Here is a 22,398-nt window from a genome sequence, read left to right on the forward strand (position 1 = left end):
TGGAAGCTGAAAAAGGCAAGGAAATAAATTTTCTTTCAGCATCTTTTGAAAAGATCACAGTTCTATTGACATCTTGATTTTAGCCCCATGAGACCTGTGTCATACTTCTGACTAATAAAATTATAAGCTAATAAATTTGTGTTGGTTGAAGCCATTAAGCTAGTGATAATTTGTTATGGTGGCCATAGAAAACTAGTACACCTTACGTTGTGTTTATAATTTGTTGAGTAAAATTACTACTGAACTTTGAATACTATAAAGAATAAAAGCTTTTCAGTTATGTAGAAATTCTTAGTAATTTATAAGACTTTTTATATATGAATTGGTACATTAATTTTACCCTCAAATAACAATGAATTATAGCCTTGCAACTGTAATTTTACAAAAGTCAAACATCCCATTACTACCATTGTGTTTGGAATGTAGCAGGCATTCAATTGTTGCTGAAAAAAATGAATAAAATTTCATAGTCAACATTTGCATTAGCCATCATTAATGATGCAATTTTGAGAAAGGGACTTAAAGAAATGGCAAACATAACTGCTTGTTGTCAAGTATGAAGAAGGATCTTCAGGCTTTTTATGGATGTTTCTTATATTTCTTATTATTATGTTTGACATTTGCCAAAGAGTTTCATAAGGGCTTATTGGACTCAAACTTGGGACGTAACTGAGTTAATCTGTCTTGATGATGGTAGCCAGAAGCAACTGTGTTGGGGAGTTTGGTCCTTCAGAACATGATTTTCTATTTAGTTAGGTGCAAAGTGATAAGATTCAAGATGTTATACCATATAGGGAAAGATTTAAGATCATATTAAATAAATAAAATAAAACAGATAAATCCACCTAATTTTAAATAGCTTTTAAGTTGATTCTCTACTTGCATTGGCTAGTACATTGGGGTATAAAATCAGGAGTTTTTGTTTATTTCTTTAGATACTGGTGATTGAACCAGGGGTGCTTTCCCACTGAGCTACATCCCCAGCCCTTTTTAATTAATTTTTTAAAAATTTTGAGACAGGGTCTCACTAAATTTCTTAGTTTCTTGGTAAGTTGCTGAGACTGGCCACAAATTCGCAATCCTTCCTCACCTTCTGGAATCGTTGGGATTACACGTGTGTGCCACTGTGTTCGGCTCATTTGTGTTATTAAATCTGTACTAAGCACTCATAAGATAGGATCAAAGAGCCTGGCCATTGTGGTGCTTACTGACCCATAGGGGAGATGGATGTTAAATAATTAGAAGTGCTGAAAAGTAGTTCATGGTGAATAGGAATAGGTAACAATCTTCTCTAGTTCAGGTAAAGAAACAGTCTCTGAAGATGAGGAGGTTTAGGAAAGAGGAGGTGAAAGTCTTTAAAACAAGGTGAAGGACTGGAGCAGAGAGAAGTAGGTGATCACTGGGAGGGGTCAGGAGATGAAGCTGGTTATGGTGGCAGAGATCAAATCTTGTAGAAGCATCTTAAAGGATTTTTGGAAATGCAACTGTAGTTTGGAGAATAGGTTGGAATGGAGAAAAAGTGAATGCAAGAATCTGAGATAGGATATTGTTTCAACTGTCCAAGAATGCTAGTTTGTACCATAGTGGTAGCCAAAGGAATGGAGAATAGATAGATACAGAGATATTTAGGAGGTAGATTTGAAAGATTTAGAGGTTGACTACATGTAGTAAACCCCCCAGTTTATACACAGAAGCAGAATAAATAAAGTAGATCAGTTTCTCATCTCCAGAGACGAAGGGCTGCTTCCTGTGATGGTCTTCCTTGCCCATATGAGAGGCACTTGAATTAAACTCAGGTTTATTTTCACATATCTGGAGTTGATTCCATATATGACCTTGAAGATATCTCTACATTGTAAAAACTGGAGACTGGGCTTAATCCCTAGAGAGATTTATCTCTGTTCCAAAGGTTAAAGTAAGAACTCAGACTCACTGTGTCTCCAAGGAAACACTCTTAAGAAAAGTGAGGAAGGATAAAATTGTTTTTTATAAATGAGAAAATCATTTTCTAACCCCTTAATGGTGGATGGTATCATTTACTGATGTGGGCTGTTCTGGGGGACAAATGTGAGGAGTTGTCAAGTTTGAAGTTGCTATTAGACATTACTTTGGAGCTGACGGGAATGCATTTGTTATGTAGAAGAGCAACATAGGCTGAAGGGAGAGTTTGGTGCCCACCAACACATTTGGTAACTGAAGCCTAGGAATAAACTAGATTGTTTAGGGAGATAGAAGATGGGGAAGGGAAGAAGGGAGAAGGTCCTGTCTTTTTTTGTATGATCAAAGTTAACTCAAATAAATTACCCTGAGTGGTTGGTACTGAAGTCATGTTCCTAGCAGTGGCTAACATCCTTGTCTTTTGATTATGATTTCTGGGTAATGTAGCTAGAAATTTAGTTCATCCCACTCTTGTAATCTAGCCGCCATCTTTTTGTATTAATAAGTGTTGTTTGTGCTTACGTGACTTCTCCCCCCAATCTCTTTTGTTCTCGTTCATGGAATTGTACATTCTTGGTTTCCTGGGTCTCCCCTTGACTGTTTTCCTGCACCAGTGCTGCGTCTGACCCTCTTCTTTTGAGTTGTGTTGTCTCATGCTGTCTTGTTCTTTCTCTTTGAACTTTTGCTTATTTGGAAATATTTTCAGTTGTTTCTGCGAGTTACTTTTAGATGTTTATTCGCCTTTACAGAGTTAGGTATCCTTTTACTGGCTTATTTATTTGGTCTGGAATGTGTCAGGTTTGAGGCCATAGCACGGATGCTTTGCTCTCCCATGAGAGTGAGCAATACTCGGGAATGGCTTTACAAGGACTGGAAGTGGAGGCAATGGGGGAAGTATCTTATTGGGAAGAAATACCTGACCATGGGGCCCAAGTGTGCCTCTGGGTAACACATTTGCCCATAATCTTAGTGAAGCAGCTTCTCCATTTTGAAAAAGGGATAGCATTTTGCTCTTATAACAAATTGGAAAATGAAATACAGGGGGAAAATACTGTCCTATTTGTATGCATAAAAATATTGTGAGGTAGACTAAAATAAGGCCATCTTTGCCCTTTAGTGTTTTGGACAGCTCAGTTTGCTCCCCTATTGGGTGAGGGTGACTTTCCTGAATCAGCCTCCTATATTGGTGAAGCCTACATGGGCTAGAAGAGACAGTGGTTTTACTGAGAGACACTCTTGGTGACCTACGTTTGGCAAATAGAAAAATGGTTAGGGGTGGCATTCAGGAACATCTTTTTTATTTTATGAAGACTAGTGTCTGTAAACTGAAGTATAAATACAAACAAGAGTAGGCAGTGATCACCTGGGCAGAGATTTTACCAACTGGCAGTGTGAAATATTCGGTAGACTAACAGTTTTAATGGGTTTATCTTAGACACTTCTTCTGTTGTGAAAATGTCAGTTATTAATTTACCCTTCCCGAGAGGCAGGAACAGCAATCACATGCTGTAAGCAGGCACTCTAGGACCTGTCACTGTGCTGGAACTCATCTTGCTGGCTGGAGCCATGAGCCCCGTTGGTTGCGACAGGAGTACCAAGTGTCTATACTTTGACAAATGGAGGCTAGGGAGAGCTAAATAAGGCAGGTGTGTTTGGAGTGATTCACTTCAAGTGATATCTGAAGTAATGGATTGCTCTAGCTACCCATCTGCTCCCCATCAAAAAGAATGTAACTTATGTTTTTTGGAAAAAGTTTATTTTGAAGTCAGGTGGAGTTCTATACAGAGGAGAGGGTTGAGGTAGAGAAATAGATTATTTTATTTGAGGAATATTTATGAAGCATTGAAGGAAGGACTAACTGGTCTTGGTGATTGATACCTGAAATATGTTTTTATTGTCTAGCAAAATATTGGATGGAGTTCTATGCATAAGACTTACCCGTTGTCAGTGTGATCATTAATGTCAAAAACCTGAGTCTCTTACTCCTTGCCATGAGGTTTGTTTTGATGCAATAGTGAACACAACTCCACTGTAGATTTAAGTACTATTTATGTGAATTTTATTTCCCTGTTTAGTCATTGAATCATATTGTAGTGTTGGCATGGTAAATTTTGTAATTTGTTTTTCTGTGTGAAGAGTGCTTTTCTTCTACCAAATGTTCACTTCTGCATACTTTTTTTAGTTAGGCATTATGTCATTACAAAGATTTACAGTTATTTAATAATGATTTATTGTAGTAATTTATTCTGCCAGCTGTGGCACATTTTCAGTGGAATTTGTAAATCAAATTTATATAGAAATTTACCAGGACATGCATTTCAGGATTTAATAAAATATACTCTAAAATCTTTTTGAAGTGGGTAGTTTTATGCTAACACATTTGGGATTAAGCTTTACCTTAACAACCGTTGTTAATGTTCAAACTCTGCCATGTCTTTTCCCACAACCACTGCAAAGAGGAATCTATTAGATCTGTTAAAATAAAATACAGTTTCTGGTCATCCACTTTGCTTCCAGACTATTAGTGTCATGTTATATTTGACCTGGGATGTTTGCATGATATTAAGGGACATGGAAACATCTTGACATTAGGCTCTGTGCAGTTCCATAAGTGTTAGTCACTATTAAAACGTGCATCCGGAGTCAAAACTGAGAGTAGACCCTAGTAGGCTGTGATCATTTGAAGCCTTAAGTGTCAGGTTTTCTCCCTTCTTCAGCTTGCTGGCTGCTAACCATGTGGAATGCATTTCGCTTTGGCTGACTTGCCAGCTCACACTCCTCTGCAATTTCTTTGTTTTATACAAAGATGGCAAATGATTCAACTTCTTTTTCTCTTTAAAAAGATTGTTGAGATTGTTTGCTTAGTGGTATGTGTATTCAGAAAGGGGTGGCATCTAGAAAAGAAGTACACAGGTTCTTGTGTAACTTGTACTTTTTTAATCTGGCAATTTGAGAGGCTGTCTTTGGAATGTGTGATTGCCAAGTCATTTATAAAATGACTTGTTCTCCAAGACTGCATGAGAATTTCAGTTCTGAGATTAAACGATTAATTCACAGCTTCAGTCAGCTGGTTATTTTGTGTACAACAGCATGCACCTTTTCTTTTGACTTACTACTATCCCCCAGAACAGTTGTTTTAATATGGTAAGGACTATCTAAATGTTGAGGCAAAAGTTTTAGGTGCTATATCTTCAACCCTTTTGAAAACTTTATTTTGATATAGGGTCTCACTAGATTGCTCAGACTGGCCTTGAACTTTCCATCCTCCTGTCCTGTCTCCTGTCTTTGTAGCTGGGACTATAGGAATGCACCACTGAGCCTGGTTTGAGCTAATATTTCTAAAGAAACTGTTAAATATATATATATATATATATATATACATATATATATATATATATATATATATATTTTATGTTTCTCCACAGTGTTTGAAATTTGTTACTTATTTTATTTGTTGTGGTACTGGGGATTGAACCCAGTGGCTCTACCACTGAGATACATCCCCAGCCCTTTGTATTTTTTATGTTGAGACAGGATCTTGCAAAATTGCCTAGGTTGACCTTTGATCTTACGATCCTCCTGAGTTAGCCTACTGAGTAGCATGTACCACTTTGCCTAGTAGTATTTATTAATTTTTGTTTGAGAGAAATAAATCTGCAGTGCAAGAGAAATTGGGAGGGAGGGGGTGTCTTGAAAGTGAATGGAGATGGATTCTGAGATGACTCAGACAGAGGGATTTCTTTGCTCCCTTAGATGAGGCACCTAGTTTTCATTGAAAGCATTTAGCACTTGTGTGCTAAAGAGATTGTGGAGGCCAAACTCTTCACTTTACATTTTTTCATCTAGTATTCAGGTATTACAATATACTTGGTATCTTTATCAAGTCTAAGCACAATAGGAGAGAAGATTGTTTTTATAGTTCTAGACTTAATTTGGAACTTAATGCCTTTTTCTTTTGGGCTCAAACTAGAAAAACTTTTTAAAAATGACAGTAACTTGGAACTTAAAAGAAAAAAAGGCATAGTTCAGGGATAACAAATATGTTTTATTTTGTGGATGAATTTTTACTGACTGGTGATGAATGCTTTGAGAGGCTGAGGTGACCCAGAAGGGGAAAAAAGAAAAAAAAATTCTACGCTCAGTTAGGAATGCCTGCCAGTGCTGCTGAGGGAACAGTCAACGGATGCACACCCTGAATTTATCTTCCTAGCATAGATGCTCCTAAGTTACTGTTATCATTCATTTATTCATCTGGTGTTCATTTAGTCAACCAAATTTAGGCACCATGCCAAACATGGTAAGAATATGGAGGTGAAATGGACGAATTTGCTTTTAAGCCTTGGTGAGCAGGAAGCTTATCTGTTCATTAGTGAAATGGTGAAATGGGACAGGCAACAGTTATGGCAAGAATGTTATAATTCAATTCAAAGATTGAGTTTGGGACCTATATGAGAGGGATATTCAATTGCAGAAATCCAGAGGATTCTAGAGCTTGTTTGAGAGCATTTGCATTTATTGATGGAGTATGTCACGCATTCTGGAGAGATGCCTATTCCCATCTGACATGGACAGATGATCCCTTGTCAAACATGTAGACTACGTATAACATCTTTATAATGTCAGGCAAGAATGGTGAGATACTGAGGGAGGTGACAGGGTCAACCTAGACGTGAGTGCTGAGCCATATACTGTTGGATGAGAGGCCAGTTAGGAGTATATGGTAAAGAATTGAGGACAGAGCATAATTTGAGTATTGGATGATTAATTTCAGAAAATATTCTCCAGCTAGACATACTTTAACTGTATATATACACAGGTATTGATACTCTTTCCCTCAAACACAGGCACCAGTTCTTATAGATTCTTTGAAAAAGGAAGCAAAACACTATAAATTGTTAATTTGTTTCTTTTACCTAGTTTAGGTCCTTGGTTCTGCCCTGGGCTGTCCATTTTCTATTAGTGCTTAAGGTAGTGTCAAGTGTTCATGTAGAATACTTGCATACAGACAGAAATCCCCCATACTCCCTTGTTGTTGGAGGTTATATTGTAGACAAATATTTGAAATCAAGACAAATCCCCTACATGAATATTTCTGCCTCATATGTCTCGCTTTTCTGGTAAACACTGTACTCTGTTCCTAACTGAAACACAACTTCTAATACACAGCAATACACTGTTCCTGAGACACAACTTCCAATTTTACCTTTCTGTTCAGAACCTGAAAAGTCCAAATTTCAAGGCCTCTATAGTTTGCTAACATATTCTCTTTCTAATATCTTAATATCTTTCCTCTACCTAGGAATGGTGCTTCCTTACACTTATTTTTATGCTTGCTTCCCTGCCCATTTGGAATGCTCTCTTCTCTTGCCTTTTGATATTCTCTTTAGCCCACAAAACTCGGCTCATAGCCCTCTTGTGACCAAATTACTTACGGTCCTTGAAGTAGTGTTAGCAACGCATATTGACTTGTGGTACATCTTTCGTAAGAAAGAGCAGTTATTTGCATCTTTAATTTTAGCTTGTGTGTTTATGGTCTCCAACTATACTGTATATCAGGTAAAGTTAGCAGACCTTGTCTTAAATCTTACACCATGCTGATATGAGAATAGTTGAGAACTAGGCAAAAACAGTGCTTTGAGCATGCTGGAGACATGAAAGAATGCTTCCAAGCTTAGATAGCAACTTTCCATTTTGCCTAGTACCATAAACTCTTAAATTCTTTTTGGTTGTTAGGGCCCTCATTAGACTACATTTGTTTTTTATTTTGTTAATTGCTAAAATGTACACATTATGAAAAGAGAAAAAAAGAGTATTGAAGCTTAGAGAAAACAAATTTCCCATCCCTTCTCAGAGTAGATTTCTGTACCAGAAGGTATTTCTTTAAGTAACTTAGCCTAAATGTAAAATGATTTTACAACTTCCTTCTAGTTTTTCTTTTTCCTCGTCTTCTTTCTCCCACTCTCTCTCTTAAACATATATGGTCATATACTAGGTTACTGTTCTGCATCTTGCTGTTAACTCGTGATTTACTTGGAGGTGTTTCTTGCCAGTACTCAACTATTTCATTCTTAATTACAACTTAATATTACTTTGGAAAGACTCATAGTATAGTAGCAACATTTTATAGAAGTGGGGGGAAGGCAGACATTGGCTATATAATAAGTAATTACAATTAACTATGGAAGAATAAAATGGTATATTGTTGAATTTGAAATATAGCACAGTCTCAGATTTTCTTTGCTCCCTCTATAAGCCCTAAAGGTATCACTCCATATCAGTTGGTATTCAAAAAGAAAAAATTATTTGTCTTGAAAGATATGTCCTATTTAAAGACATAGGGTGACACCCTTTAAGAAAATTTTTTTCTGACGTCATAGAAACCTAGAGAGGCAGTGCAGGATAGTGGGATGAACACATATTTTGAAATAAGACCAGCTTGGTCTTAAATTCCTGCTTTGACACTAATATATGACTTCGGTAAAGTGACTTAATTCTCTTAGCATCAGTTTCCTTATTGGTAAGATGAGAATAATAATACCTCTCATAGGACCTGTGAAGAACAAATGAAAAAATACTTTATGCTTTGCATAGAACCTGGCATATAGCAGGTGTTCATTAAATGTAAGGTACCATCCCCTAGACTCTGGCTATCCAGAATTATTAATTTCATAAGACCTCTGGATATGGTGCTTTTACTATAATTGTATCTTATAAAACTTATCACAATGCTTTACACGTAATAAGGACTCCAAACTTATACATCAATTATTTTGTTCTGTAACTCTTAAGAATATGACTTGGCCTTGAGAGCTCTAGAGGGGAGTAAATGGACCCATACTTGATCATGTGTACCATGTAAAGGTGCCTAACTTAGCCAAATGTCAGAATTTCAGCCAGGGATGGTGCTTGTAAAAGTTGGACAACTAGTTCATGGTGTTCTGCACAGGAGCTCTGATTTGTAGCATTTGCTGACTGTTCTTGTAAGGGTTCTCAACATGGCCTATTTCAAATTACCAACGTGAAGTCTCCTTGCTTATAAACTGCCTGAAATTTTAGCAGTCAGTTCTCATACGTCAGTAAGAGCAACACTGGAATACTAGTTGATTTTCCATCCTTGGGACCACCACTGTGAACTCTAGTATAAGTATTTTGGTAACGAAGACCCTGAAAAATTGTCCAAGCTCTGCCATCTGCTTATTTTGTGACCTTGCCTCAGTTTCCCTCATTAAATGGTCAAGCAGTCATCTTAGGTCAGTTTTCTAAAAAAAATTTTTTGTACAGCCTTATAATTCTGTGTAGATGTCTTAGGCTACTGAGGTCAAGGGCTCAGGCATCGTAAGTATTGTCCTGTATATTCAGTATTAACATCTTTTAAAAACAAGGTCTTCATTGGTTAAAAATAAATATATTTGAGAACTATTATTCCTGAAATAGCTATCGCAGAGCACATGTCTGTAATTGTAGCAGAGGCAATAGAAAACATTCTTGGTACTTGACATTTTATTTAAATATGACCTTCATTTATGTGTGAATGAATTCTCCATATATGCTAGATTAATGTGGAGTGACTTACAGGCCAGATGTCACAAACTCAGATGGCTATAGTGGCTGGACAAATAATGAATTGAGGGAAACAGGTGGGATTTAATACACTGGGGAGTAGTGGAAACTGCCCAGCTGAGATTGCAAGCTACAAAGAGTGACCAGCCCCGGCCCCACTGCTATCAGGAAGGAACATAGATTTTGTTGCCTTATCTTTAACGCCTTGGCATCTTACCTTTTTTCTCTCTCTACCAACCCCGATCCCTAGCAGCTGATAATAACATTTTAAAATAATAAAGTTTCTTGAATTTTTCTTGTTGGTCACTAATTAAACACACATGCCCACTCATACCCTCTCACTTAGGGAGCTGACCAAAATGTTTGTGAGGCCAAACTTTGCTCTCAGGCTTCTTGTTTGAGATCCCTTCCTCCCCTCTGCCTCTCCCCCACCCCCACACAACTGCTAGGAATCAAAACAAGGGCTTTGCACATGCTAGGCAAGCACTATACCACTGAGCTATGTACCTCTCTCTTTTGTGTTAAAAACATTTAATTATGTGAATTAGTACGATCATTTCCATTTTAGAGATGAACAGTTTTGACTGCGTAACAATTTTGTTGAGGTTCCACAAATGGCAAATGTTTCTACATAGAGTGAAACCCAAGTAATCTCACTTTAAATTTGGCATTTAACTACTGGGCACCATTGGCACCCTGAATGTATCTGTTCTACACGTTTTCTAAGGACATATGCAATACATAACAACTAATTATAAGGGATGGTAGAGACTGGTGTCTCACCATCTTTAGTGTAGAGGGACATGGTTTGTGCTTATATGTGCTTGATGTGATTAGGCAATGGAATACTATGTACTTTCACACTTTGTAAGAATTTTTTTTTTTTCTGATAGAGCTCAGTGAGACCAGTGTAAAATTTTCACAGGGAGTTTTTATTTCTTTTTGCCACAAACTAGACATCCTGAGCTTTGGGGCCAACTTTGTGTCCAAGGGCAAACGTTCTCTTTCTTCTTGTTGCCATATTTAAACCCCACCCATGGAAATGGTCCAAGTCCTGAGTGATGATCACTTCCTCTGGGCAAGGGTATGAAGAATAAAAGTAAATCTAGCAGGAGGAGTAAATCCCAAAAGACAGAGATAAGTACTTGGAGGTCAGAGACTGCGTCTTTTATAGTTTGTCTACATACCAAACTCATTAATATGAATAATCATCTCAGCAGTAGTGGTTGTAGTAGCAAAAATAATACAAAGTAACTAGTCTTGTTTCATGTTTTTACGTCAGCTTTCATGATTTCTAGGATTTGGGGAGGTCTTTCTGAAGAAATGATGTGAAATCAAGTCTCTCCCATATTTTTCGTTTACTTCTACATCTTTTTTCTACCCACATAAAATATTTTCAACTTTAAAAACTCCACTCAATAGGGGTAAAATATAAGACACTAAGAAGAAAAATGAAAACAGTGTGGAAGAAAATCTATATATTTATCCATTTTGGTTATTCCCCCCGGGGGGCTTTTGAACACCCTTTGACACTATAAAGCTCTTCATGGTTTGCTCACTTGGTGTGGGATGGGGGAGAATAAAAGTGCCAGTCCCTCTGGCAGTATTCTTCTCAACATTCTATACCCATCATGTGGATGGAAAGAACCCAAAACCTTCATTTTCAGAACTGTATCTCAGCGCCTGGCTGCTGAAGAAAACCAGTGTGGTTCCGACGTGGGATGGGAAGAGTGGTTTGCATTGGCATAAGCCTTGCGGGTGCTTTGGGGCTGGAGCACACACAGCTGTGGGTTACAGATGCTTGCTCTCCAGTATTAATGTGGCCAGCATGTGAAACCATGGCACCCACAATACTACACAAAGGTCCACGCCTCTGATAGTTTGAGAAATAACTCCCAGCTGAAGAAATTCTTTCTTGATGGGCTGGAATCCATTCCAGAACAGAAGGTCCTCTATCAGAGGGGTGGAACCAGAAATCAGATGCCTAATCATGTTAGACCAGGCACCAGGGACTGTATCGTAGGGTGTTCACAGGCTTGGGTGCTTTAACCAAAAATAGGGGTGCGGGGAAAGTGAGTCTTTAACCTTAGAATTCAAATTCCATACTGTGCATGTAGCAGAAAGCTTTTACCCTCAAGTCATTGTATAATTTCTCTGGAGATGTCAACTGCAAACCATTAGTGGTAGTTGTCATCTGGCTTGAGTCAGGGTGTGTTAGAAATGTTACCACCAGTTTTTCTGTCCTTCATCTGTGTCCAAGGATGGTAGAACCAAAGGAATCTATACACAGGAGAAAGGAAGCAAGCATGGGATTGGGTGGTGCTTTCAGTAATCAGGACTCTTTACAGGGCATAGGACTTTTTGTCCCTTCTCATTCATGAGGTCTGTGTTTCCTTCGAACACTGTACTTGAGAGATCTGGGATTTCCCATCCACCATCCAGTTTGTGAGATAGTTTTATCATTCAGTTATAATTTCCAGTGAAATAGTAGCTTATAAGTATCCAGAAGTTAGTTTATTGACTCTTATTGCACTTCTGAGTACCCAATAAATAATTTATTAGTCTGATGGATATGTGGCTACCTAACTATGGGGCATGAAATATGCACTGTTTTTCTAATACACTGTAGGGAGACCTGTTTATAAAGTATTTAGTATTGGTTTTATAATGCACTGTTGACAACAGGAGACCACGAAGCTCAAAGATCAATCTCATTTTGGCCCACAGTATTAATGCTGCTTTATAAAGCTTTGTGTCAGGTCACTTAGACAGGGGTCCTCACAGAAAGGACTCTTGTTAGGAAGACAGGCTATAGTGGCTGATGAATGTCTTTGTCCCATTTCCCTGTGGTGACTCTTTGGTGGCTGCTGATATTGACCAGGCGATGGACCCCATCATTTCCCTGTTCCCTAGAGGGATTCTGGACTTACAGTGCTGAGTTTTATTAATGCAACCTTTGAGAGTCGGTGTGACTTTGGACCATAGTTGTAGTCCTGGAGGTCAGAATCAGACAGTACGGATAGGAACTCAACTGTCCTCAGCTTTATCTCATGTTTGTTAATGAATTAATATTCTTCTACATTGCCTGGTCCTTCATTGAAATCCCATGTGTAACATAGTGTAAAGAATTTTGATCTTTGATTGCTTTGGGGAATTTCCTTAGCCAGTTATAAATTCACAGACATTTAAAAAACTACATAGTAAACATTTAGAATTTGGGTATGTCTAAATAAAGATTAAATAATTTCATCCAAAATCAATTCTGTGTCTTAATTTTCTTTATGAGAACTACTTGCCATGGGTGCGCTGTGTGATACCCATTGTAATTGTTTATGATGTGCTGTTGCCATTAGGATGTATGTTTTGGAGCAAAGAGTTTTGCTCTTTGCATTGAGAACTCCTTGCCAGTTCCGGAACTGGGAGGTCTGAATCACACCGTCTTAGACCCAGGCAGCTTGCTTGTGACTGGACATGCTTGTGTAGAAACCAAGGCCGAGTCCTTTCTGCTTTCTACCATTTCTTTTTTTTAACATTTCTCGATTCTGAGTTTCATTTTATCCTCTCCAACTGGACCAAACCTTTCCTCCTTTCTTAGTAGTCCTTGATTTCTTCCTGTTGTGCCTCTCTGAATGGGTAACTTCAACTTTTGTTTTTCTGGGATGATTCATCCTCTATTTTCTGGGCTATCATTCATTGAATACATATTATGTTTAAGTGTCTGTTAGGCCTGGATGACCAAAGATGGGTGAATTCTGTCCCTGTTATAACAAGTGTACAATTTAGTGGGGGAGATATATAGTTAAATTTTAAGATGAGAGCATTTTAATATATATGTGTGTGTGTGTGTGTGTGTGTGTGTGTGTGTGTGTATTTTTTCTTTAAGCCATGGAATTTTTATCTTTTACCTTTGGTTTCTGAGGGGAAAAAATATATTTTTCTTCCTAAAGGGGCATGTTTTCACTTGTGTTATTTTTTTTTTAACCTCTATTTTAAAATTTTCTATATTTATTTTTTGAGACTGGATCTCACTGTGCCCTTGAGTTCACGGTCCTTGTGCCTCGGCTGCCCAGCCTGCTGGGATTAGGACTTGCACTGCCACACCAGTTTCATTTGTGTTCTTGACCATACTCTCTCCTAGGACCCTTTTATATCATTTCCCCTCTGGCGTAGATCTTCAATATCCTTTTCTCCCCTGGTTTTGTCCCCTTTGCCTATCATAGGCAGTTTTTATTTTTCTTCTTGTAGTGAAAAAAAAAAAAAAAAACAAAACTGTCAACTCATTTTTACTACTTCTCCAAGGCCCTACTAATGTTTTAGATCAACTTTTTCTTGCTTGAAATTTTTTTTCAAAGAATTGTTTCATCTTTTCTGCTTCTTTCCTTTACAAATTGCTTACTTCTTAACTCCTGTGGAATGTGGATTCTACATGCTTTTCATTGTCTATGTACCTATTGGAAAACTCTTGCAACACAAAATACAGTTATAAAATATTTCAACCACCTACATATTGGGAATGCTATATTGAATGCCCATTTTCCCAAAGTTAAGAACTGCAATGTACAGACGCAGATACCTGAAGTACTCTAGGTTACCATTCAGATTATATTATGCCAGTCACTGCCAAGCCCCCTATTTCCTCCTCCTGTTCCTTAAGCATTGTTCTGAATTTGGTGTTCATCAGTACCAGTTTGTTTTGTTCTTACTACTGTATTGCCACTCTTGATTTTATTATACCCTGAATATAGTATTGTTTATTGAAGCATTTAAAACTCTTGACCATCCTACTTCCTGAAACTGTCTTCCCTTGCTGTTTAGAACATTAGGTCTGATGGTCCTGTTAACACTGCTCCTTCTGTCTTCTCCCTCAATAACTATAGGTGTCCCCTAAGATGCTAACTGTGGTCACATTCTTTACCATTTGTGTCATGTTTATATAGATGGGTCTCAGATCTGATGACTCCAGTATCAGTCTGTTGTCTGAACATTTCTAGTTGCCTAGCCATCTACATGGTCTGCTTTTACCCCAAACTGAGGTTGGTATATATTCTGGCAAACTAGTTTATCCCCATTTCTGTTGATAGTGCTACAATTTTCCTTTCTCAGACTATAAGAGCACTGGTGTCTTCATTGACTCTTCTCATTTGTTACTCTCAGCCTGTCAGTCATTCTTGTTCCTTTGGTTTTGTCCTCATGTATCTTTTTTCTTGATTGTCACATCCCCAGCCCTATTTCCTGGAATCATTTGCCCAGTTTATTATTATAGCTTCCTAGTTCATCTCTTCATGTCTTTCTTTTCACACTTCAGTCCATTGTGCTATTGCCACATAAACCTTCTGGAATCTTCTAGTATCGATGGTTGGTGGATAATGGGATAAACAGTAAGCCTTTTTTTTTTTTTTTTTTTTAAAGTACCTGGAATTGAACCCAGGGACACTTACTTATACATTGAGCTACATAAATTCATTTATTTATTTCTATTTTTAGTAGGAGATGGATATAGTATATTTATCTTATTTATTTTTATGTGGTGCTAAGGACTGAATCCAGTGCCTCACATGTGCTAGACAAGTGCTCCACCACTGAGGTACAACCCCAGCCCTATTTGTCTTTATTTTGAGGCAGGATCTTGCTAAGTTGCTTAGGGCCTTACTTAGTTTCTGAGGCCGGTCTCAAACTTACGGTCTTCCTGTTTCAGCTTCCCAAGTCACTGGGAAACAGCCACTTTTTATAGTGGACTGTAGGACTCTTACTGTTATAGCAACACCTATTGGCCCTCCATCTTCGATTCTTAATTGCTCTACACACTCCCTACCTTATGTTCTAATCAATTGGATCACTTATGTGTAAATACTACAAGTTCTTCATGTGCCAGAGAAAAGACCATGTCTGTTTAGAAACTTTCTTTTACCATACTGGCTGGAAGGAATCTTTTTCTCAAATAGAATTCTGCTATTGCTTCTCTTACCATATTCTGTTTTTATATATGGTGCTTTTTGTGCATGGCTTCTGTACTAAATTGTAAACTTCTTGTGACCAGGAACTTTCGTGTTCCTCACAGCTTTTCATTCCTGGCAAGTAAGGCCTTGATAAAACTTCCCTAATAGTGGCTAAAATATTTAGATGACTCTTTCAATAACAAGTATGAGAAAAGGGACTAAGAAATTGAGCTAGGGGATGGGGTGTAGCTCAGTGGCAGAACCTGTTCTTGGCATGTGTGAGGTCCTAGATTCAACCCCCAGCACTGACCCCAACAAAGTGAAGAAATTGAGTGGGCTGGGGGTATAGCTCAGTGGTAGGGTACTTGCTTACCATGCATTAAGCCCTGGGTTTCCATTCCCAGCACTGCCAAGGGGTGGGGTCAGAGGTGGGGAAAAGGAGATAAAGAAAGAGACTGAGGACCAAAGTATATTTATCACCAGTCAGCAAATTATTCAGTTATTCCTGCTTTGTTACTTTTATTCTCTCCAGGGTTTGTTTATATAACCGTTGGCTGCCGTACGCCTTAGAAACTATTAGCTGTTTAAAAAAGGTGTTTGGGTGATTAGAGGAGTATATTATAATTGCAGTTTTAAAAAAAATCTGTCTTGATGTATACTCAGTGCTTATAAGTAATACTGTCTACAGGGTATATGTAATTTCCTTTCCCCATCTCTCAACAGGCACGCTTTGTGCCCACCCCACCTCCAAATCGCCTTAATTACAAGTCAGAGGGCAGGCTTAGTGAACAAGACTGGCAAGCACATTTCAAGGTCCCATGTTGCGGGGTTGATGCATCTCAACTTGAGGTACGTTGCTCTTTTCCATTTAAGTCGCTTGGTTATGATATGCTCACATGCTTTCACAACCTAGCTGAGGTTTCTCTCACCTAATCATTCTTTCTTCCACTCTTCTGCTGTCTTTTCACACTCATCCTCATACTATGAAACTCAGATATTTACTTGCTTCCTAACACTTCTTGCCTATGAAGAAATTGTTGCAAGCAGTAGATTTAGTGGCCGTTATTTGAATGATCTTGTGATAAAGTACCCGCCTTCATCTGTCTCTTCACTTCTCCACCCTTCCTTATTTATATTTTCCTTTATCTTTCCTCCCCCCTCCCTATGTAGTTCTATGGACAGTTTACTGTTATCACTGTTTTTAGTAGTAGTACCACTAATAGTAAATTTTTAGAACTGAAATGTAATGTACACATGGAAAAGTATAGCAATTGTAAGTGTACAGATTGATGAATTTTTATAAGGTGAATGTGCCCACTGCCACCAACTAGATGGAGATAAGCAATGTTACTTCAAAAGCTTCCCTCAGGCCCTTCCCCAGCTACTGGCAGGTAGTTACCTACTGACCTCTTAAAGTTACCTGTTAAACTGGATGTGGTGGCACACACCTATAATCCCAGCAACTCGGGAAGCTGAGGCAAGAGGATTGCAAGTTCAAGACCAGCCTCAGCAACTTAGTGAGCCCCTATCTCAAAATAAAAAGGGCTGGGAATGTAGCTCAGTGGTAAAGTGCCCCTTGGTTCAATCCCTGGTACCCCCACCCCAAATGTTACTTGTTAATTCTTCCTATTTTTTAACTTGATGTTAGTGCTGTTAGTAAGTTTCTGGCATCTTGTGGCTTTCTTAATTTTGAAAACAATTTCCAAGATCATTCAAATTTACTATGTTTCCACATTTTTCATTTAAATATGTATGTATATAAAATAGTCTGTTTTATGATGAAACTTTATATTGAGATTTCACTATTTAAATTTATTTTTTAGGTTTGTGAATTGCATATAAGGGAGTATTATCTATAGCTTTGCTTTTGTATGTGATAATTCTGAAGGCATTGTTGTATTTTCAAATAATTTTATAATGTATTGAGCCTGCCCTGCAACATGATTTTCTTGGTTGTCTCTGAATCTCAATCTTCCTTTCTGACAGTAATTTAAATTATTACCGTGACATTTTTTATTGGGGTTGCAAATTTCTCACTCTACAGTCTTTTAGAAGGAAGCAAATTAAAAAATTAATATTATCTTTACAGTCCTGCAACATCCATGATCATAAGAAAGAAATTCCCCTCTGCATCTTCCTTGCCCTACCCTATTTTTTCATATTAATGTGAGGAAAAACATCACTGGTTCTTTTTGTGCAGAAGATTTTATTATAAACTGTTAACTGTAAGTTATGATAGAAAGAAGTCACTGTCACTGCTTTCACATGAGAAAAGATTAAAGCCACTTTTCTGTGTTTAAACCAAAACAGGTAAGGTAAAAATGTTTGATCTTTTGTAGGCTTGAGATTAAGGCTGACCTCAAATGCTTTTGTATCTGAACCTGGATTCCAAGGATCCATCCTTTCCCTAACATTTTGTCAACTACCTTATCTACCACACCCTAGCCAGACCTTTTCATTATCAAAGGGTTATGGCATTTGGATATTTCCTTGATGTATTTCTGTGAAAAGAAGCCCCTGATGTGGCTGTCAGCAAATGCTGCATCGCATTGATTGTTTCAGTTGGTACAGAGACAAGTGTCAACTGGAGCAGTTTCTCCCTTTTGCTGTAGAAGGGTAAAGCTTTTAGGTACTATTTATTCATGGGGGATATTCATGCTACTCTTTAAAGTGATTTAACCCAATGTCTACCCAAGCCTTACATTAGGAGGCCTGTGTTCCTCTCTTGGTCATATAATGATGTTTTTAGTGCTTACCTTTTCCCTTCAGTGTAGGAGAATTTTTTTTTTTTTTTTCAGAACAGTTATTTTTGTGTTGTGCTCTGATGTGGTATCCTTGTAGTAAACACCAGAGGATTTAGGATCCACAATACATTGGCAGAAAACTAACCAAAAACTGAAGGCATATCTGTACATCTTATTTACAATGTGAACCATGATCTCGTTCCCTGAAATCTTCAGGCTGTTCTAACTGAGGCTTCTATGTATTGAAATGCCCAGCCCAGGCCGCCAGAGCATCTGGCAAAGATATTGTTGTAAATAGGAAGTAACATGTACAATTCTAACACAGACTTCCAGGGACAGTGATTGAGACTGTCAAAGACGACAGCTGAATTTTTTCTTTTCTTATTTGAATACTTAGATATCCTTAAGTGCATTTTGAATTAGTTAATCCATAAACTATTATCCCAAATTCATGTCCTAAGTGTTTATATGAATAAGCAATAGATTAGATATCTCCAAAGAGGAAGACGTATAGAAGAATGCAGATGTACAGTCGAATTCATTCGCACATAGGCACTGAATTAGGTTCAGTAGTTGGCATGCATGCGTCATGTTTTTAATCTGAATTAAGGACTGCTACATTTAGATTTGGCTAGATCATCTAATAAATTGAAACACTAAGGAGAATTCTTAAATAAGCAAGTTAAGTTTTCCAGGTTCCCTAAACTTTAAATCCAGCTAGTACTCCAAAAGTTTTCACAACCATCAGATGTTACTACTCAGGAACACTTGACTATTAAAAGACAGTGTTTCATCCCTTACAAGGATGGTAATGGAAAAAAATTAGGAGCCAGTTGGAAAGCAAAGATTTAGGTGTAAATGTTAGGTGAATCTTAATTGTGCAGATGAGTACCTTCATGAATAAAGATGACAGTTCATATCAGAACTCACAAGAACTACTTTTAAATCTCACTTTCTTCACTTTCCATAAAACATGCAGAATAACGGAATAATAGTTCATCTCTGCATGTGTATGTGTGTTTTAAGGAGGGATGAATGTTTAACTCTACTCTCATCAAATTACATCTGTAAGTCAAGGGAAAAAAAGCAACTTAGATTATGATCTAATTATTTGCAAAGGGAACACCTGAATTTGAATTATTTTTAGTTTTACTTTTTTTTTCTTTTTATAGTGAGTTAAAATTTTTTTCCTTTTAACTTCACATAGAAAATGAAACTTAATAAAATAGGAATGGCAGGTTTCACAAGGGAAAAAGGCTGCTGTCAACTTTTTTTCCTTAGGAATATGGAAATTTGGGTGGATTATCTGTTCAGAGGAGGTTTCCTTTATTAATTCTTTCTTTTTTTTTCCACTTAAGACATCTGTTAACATTTCACACAGCCCAACAGATGTTGCAAAGCAAGTCCCATACTTTGTTCTCAAGAAAAATGACATTTCCTCAATTGGTTGCCCCACCTCTGTGACTTGAGTCCAGCCTGCTGCTTCTGCATAATTTGCATATATTAAGTTATATACCTTAATGCATCACAAATTTGAGCCTCAGCATTATTTTTATATGGCAAAGTCTGGTTTGATTAGAAACTAGTTTACATGTTGCTCTAGAGTTAAGACGGGAAAATGGGAAAATGTAATTCAAAATTCCTTTCAGAATGGCAGCCTGATCCCACATACAAGATAGGAAGTTCACATTTTTTTTTCCTATAAAATAAGTGAATTACAAAAGCTTGAGTTGTTTGCCATAAGGAAGTGCTGATTGTCATGCGATGTGGAGCGTCATTTTTATTATTTTGGCAAGAACAGGGACAGTTTTGTCTTGACAAGCCATTAGATGAATACCAGCGTGTGTCACATGAAAAACCACTGATCTTTAACCCAGCTCTGTACTTAACCAAGCCTTGAAAATGAATAGTGAATAAAAGGAAGAGCAAAGGCCAGTTTACTGTCATTACAGATTACAGAATCTGTTAACAGCTGCTGAACTGAACCCAGGGAATTACAGGTATTGTTCTGTAAACCAGCAGACGTCCTGGAGATGCTTCTTAAATTGTGTATACAAACTATACATTTATTTTATATTTGCTCAAGATTTACATTTTTGGAAACATAGCTAGAAAAAAAAAGTCCTTGAGTACTTTCTCAGTGTAGTGCATGTGTGTCTTTATCACAAAACCATATGTATTTACATAGAATTGTCTCAGTGAATTTTTTCTGTTCCCAGTTATAGAACTTAATTTAAGAAAGCAAGGGACTTTTTAGGAACAAAATAGAAAGTATGCAGTGCTTCTGTCCTTAAAAACAAAACAAAATGCACACCATGAATATTTATGCAAAGCAAGATCCTTTCACTTGGTTCTTCTAGTACTCTGTTTTTTGCATCAACATGTGGTTTATTTATATATTTATTTTATTTTATTCATTTTTAGAAAATGGAAGGAAAGGTCTAAAACCCACCTCAGTACCCAGATATTGAAAAGATCAGTAACATTTTAAACAGTCAGTTGTGGGAATTATTGCTTACAGAGCTAACAAGAAAGAACACACTTTCTTACTCTGCTGGTGGGATTGCATTGTGCCTCCCTATAGTCTTGTTATCCCACACTAACTGAAATGCAAATTCTTTGTAACTAATTGGATCTCATTGAGGGTACATGCACAGTGTGTAGTTATATGCAAAAAGGTTTTTAAAAATAAAATTTTCCTGTAATTACAACTTTTAATTACTAAGACGTTAGGATCTGTAGTATGGTTTAGAATATATGTTTCTGACTTTTTAACATATTACTAAAAAACAAACATGACATAAAATGCTTGATAAGGTGCCCACTCAAAAGTTACAGAAAAAAAATATTTGGTTGCAGCAATCTATAAATTGGATTTTATTAAAGTTCTGTGAAAATGTTTTTTTTTTCCTTTTTAAGTTTAGGATTTAGTATCTTAGGGCCAGTATACTCTATTGTGAGGGCATGCTAGTAGTGCAGTCCTTTTCTTGGAACATTTTAAATGTTAAAACATCGTAAGTATCAGAAATAACTTCCAAAAGTTGTTAACCACTTTTCCCCTTCAGTTCTTCAACCTACTTTACCATTGTAGAAGGTATCTGAGTTTCTTACTTTGTGTAAGTGTATTTTTCCTGTAGGTTGTGGTAAGGGGAGATGGTCACATTCTCACAGTGTCTTTAATATCTTGGGTGCCATTAGACCTACTTGGTGTACTTTTTATTTTACATGGTCCATCTCTAACTACACATGGCCTGAGAAAGCTAACACATGGTCTGTAGTACTTGTGATTCTTTAACCTGAAATCCCTGGATGGAATCAGGGCAGCGGAAAGCAATCACTGTGGAACTGAGTCTAACTCATCCCACTAGTTCCAAATAACTTTAATACAAATGATTCCAGATAGTTATTCCATAATCTCCAGAATACATAGCCAATGAAAGAACTCAAGACATCTTTGTGCTTTTTTGTGTATTTTTTTTTTGAACTGTGTCCTTACAAGTCTCTCACTTACTAGAGAAAATTATTCTAAGATCAAGGTTCTGTACTTTGCATTCTATATGGAAATGAGTGACAAGTTCAAATCATGCATTGTGGGCATTTCTAGAGGGGTCAAATTTGTATTTTCCAAAACTTACTTAAAATAAGGTTTACAAACTTAAAATCTACAAAGTGCAACCTGAGTATGTTTGAAGTTTTTGATTTATCTTACATATTTATTTATGGGTAAGTCTTTGGGTTGACTCTTACTGTAATAAAACTTGTCCTCTGTGAACTAGTGTTACCAACTAGTGAGGATTTTGTTTGACCAAATTCATTTAGCAGGTGAAGTCTCATGTATTTGCTGTGAATATATTCTTAAACCTTAGAAAGATATTCTGGCATTTTAAAGGCGTGGCTGTGGCGGTAAAAATCTAGGCAATAGTTACATTGCATTCTCCAGCTAGAGGAGCCTTAAACCCTGCTATCTGAAGAGCTCAGTTTGCCTACTCTGGGTAGCATTTTGTCAGAAGACTGCTGGCTGGGCAGCCTAGATTTGGATGTATTAGCTAGTCAGCCTAATAACCCTGTACAGACTGTATTGATTTTCTAGGAGAGAGTTTATGAACTAAATAAACTTGGGGTTGGTGTCTTAATAAACTGCTTCTCTCAGTCTGTCACATTTAGTTACGGAGCTGTGCAGTTTAGGGGGAAAAAAGGCTAATTCTGTTACAGATTGTTCA

At 37.3% G+C, this 22,398-nt stretch overlaps 1 protein-coding gene across 9 annotated transcripts in view; it reads left to right on the forward strand.

Moving 5' to 3' along the window:
- Positions 1-22,398, forward strand: part of Bnc2 (basonuclin 2) — a 403,502-nt gene that overhangs the window by 104,230 nt on the left and 276,874 nt on the right. For all 9 annotated transcript variants that reach the window (XM_047523680.1, XM_047523685.1, XM_047523679.1 and 6 more), the window contains exon 2: positions 16,158-16,283. In XM_047523680.1, coding sequence (XP_047379636.1) covers positions 16,158-16,283 — 126 coding nt within the window. The remainder of the gene's footprint in view (positions 1-16,157; positions 16,284-22,398) is intronic.

This window comes from Sciurus carolinensis, chromosome 14, assembly GCF_902686445.1.
Source record: "Sciurus carolinensis chromosome 14, mSciCar1.2, whole genome shotgun sequence".
NCBI lineage: Eukaryota > Metazoa > Chordata > Mammalia > Rodentia > Sciuridae > Sciurus > Sciurus carolinensis.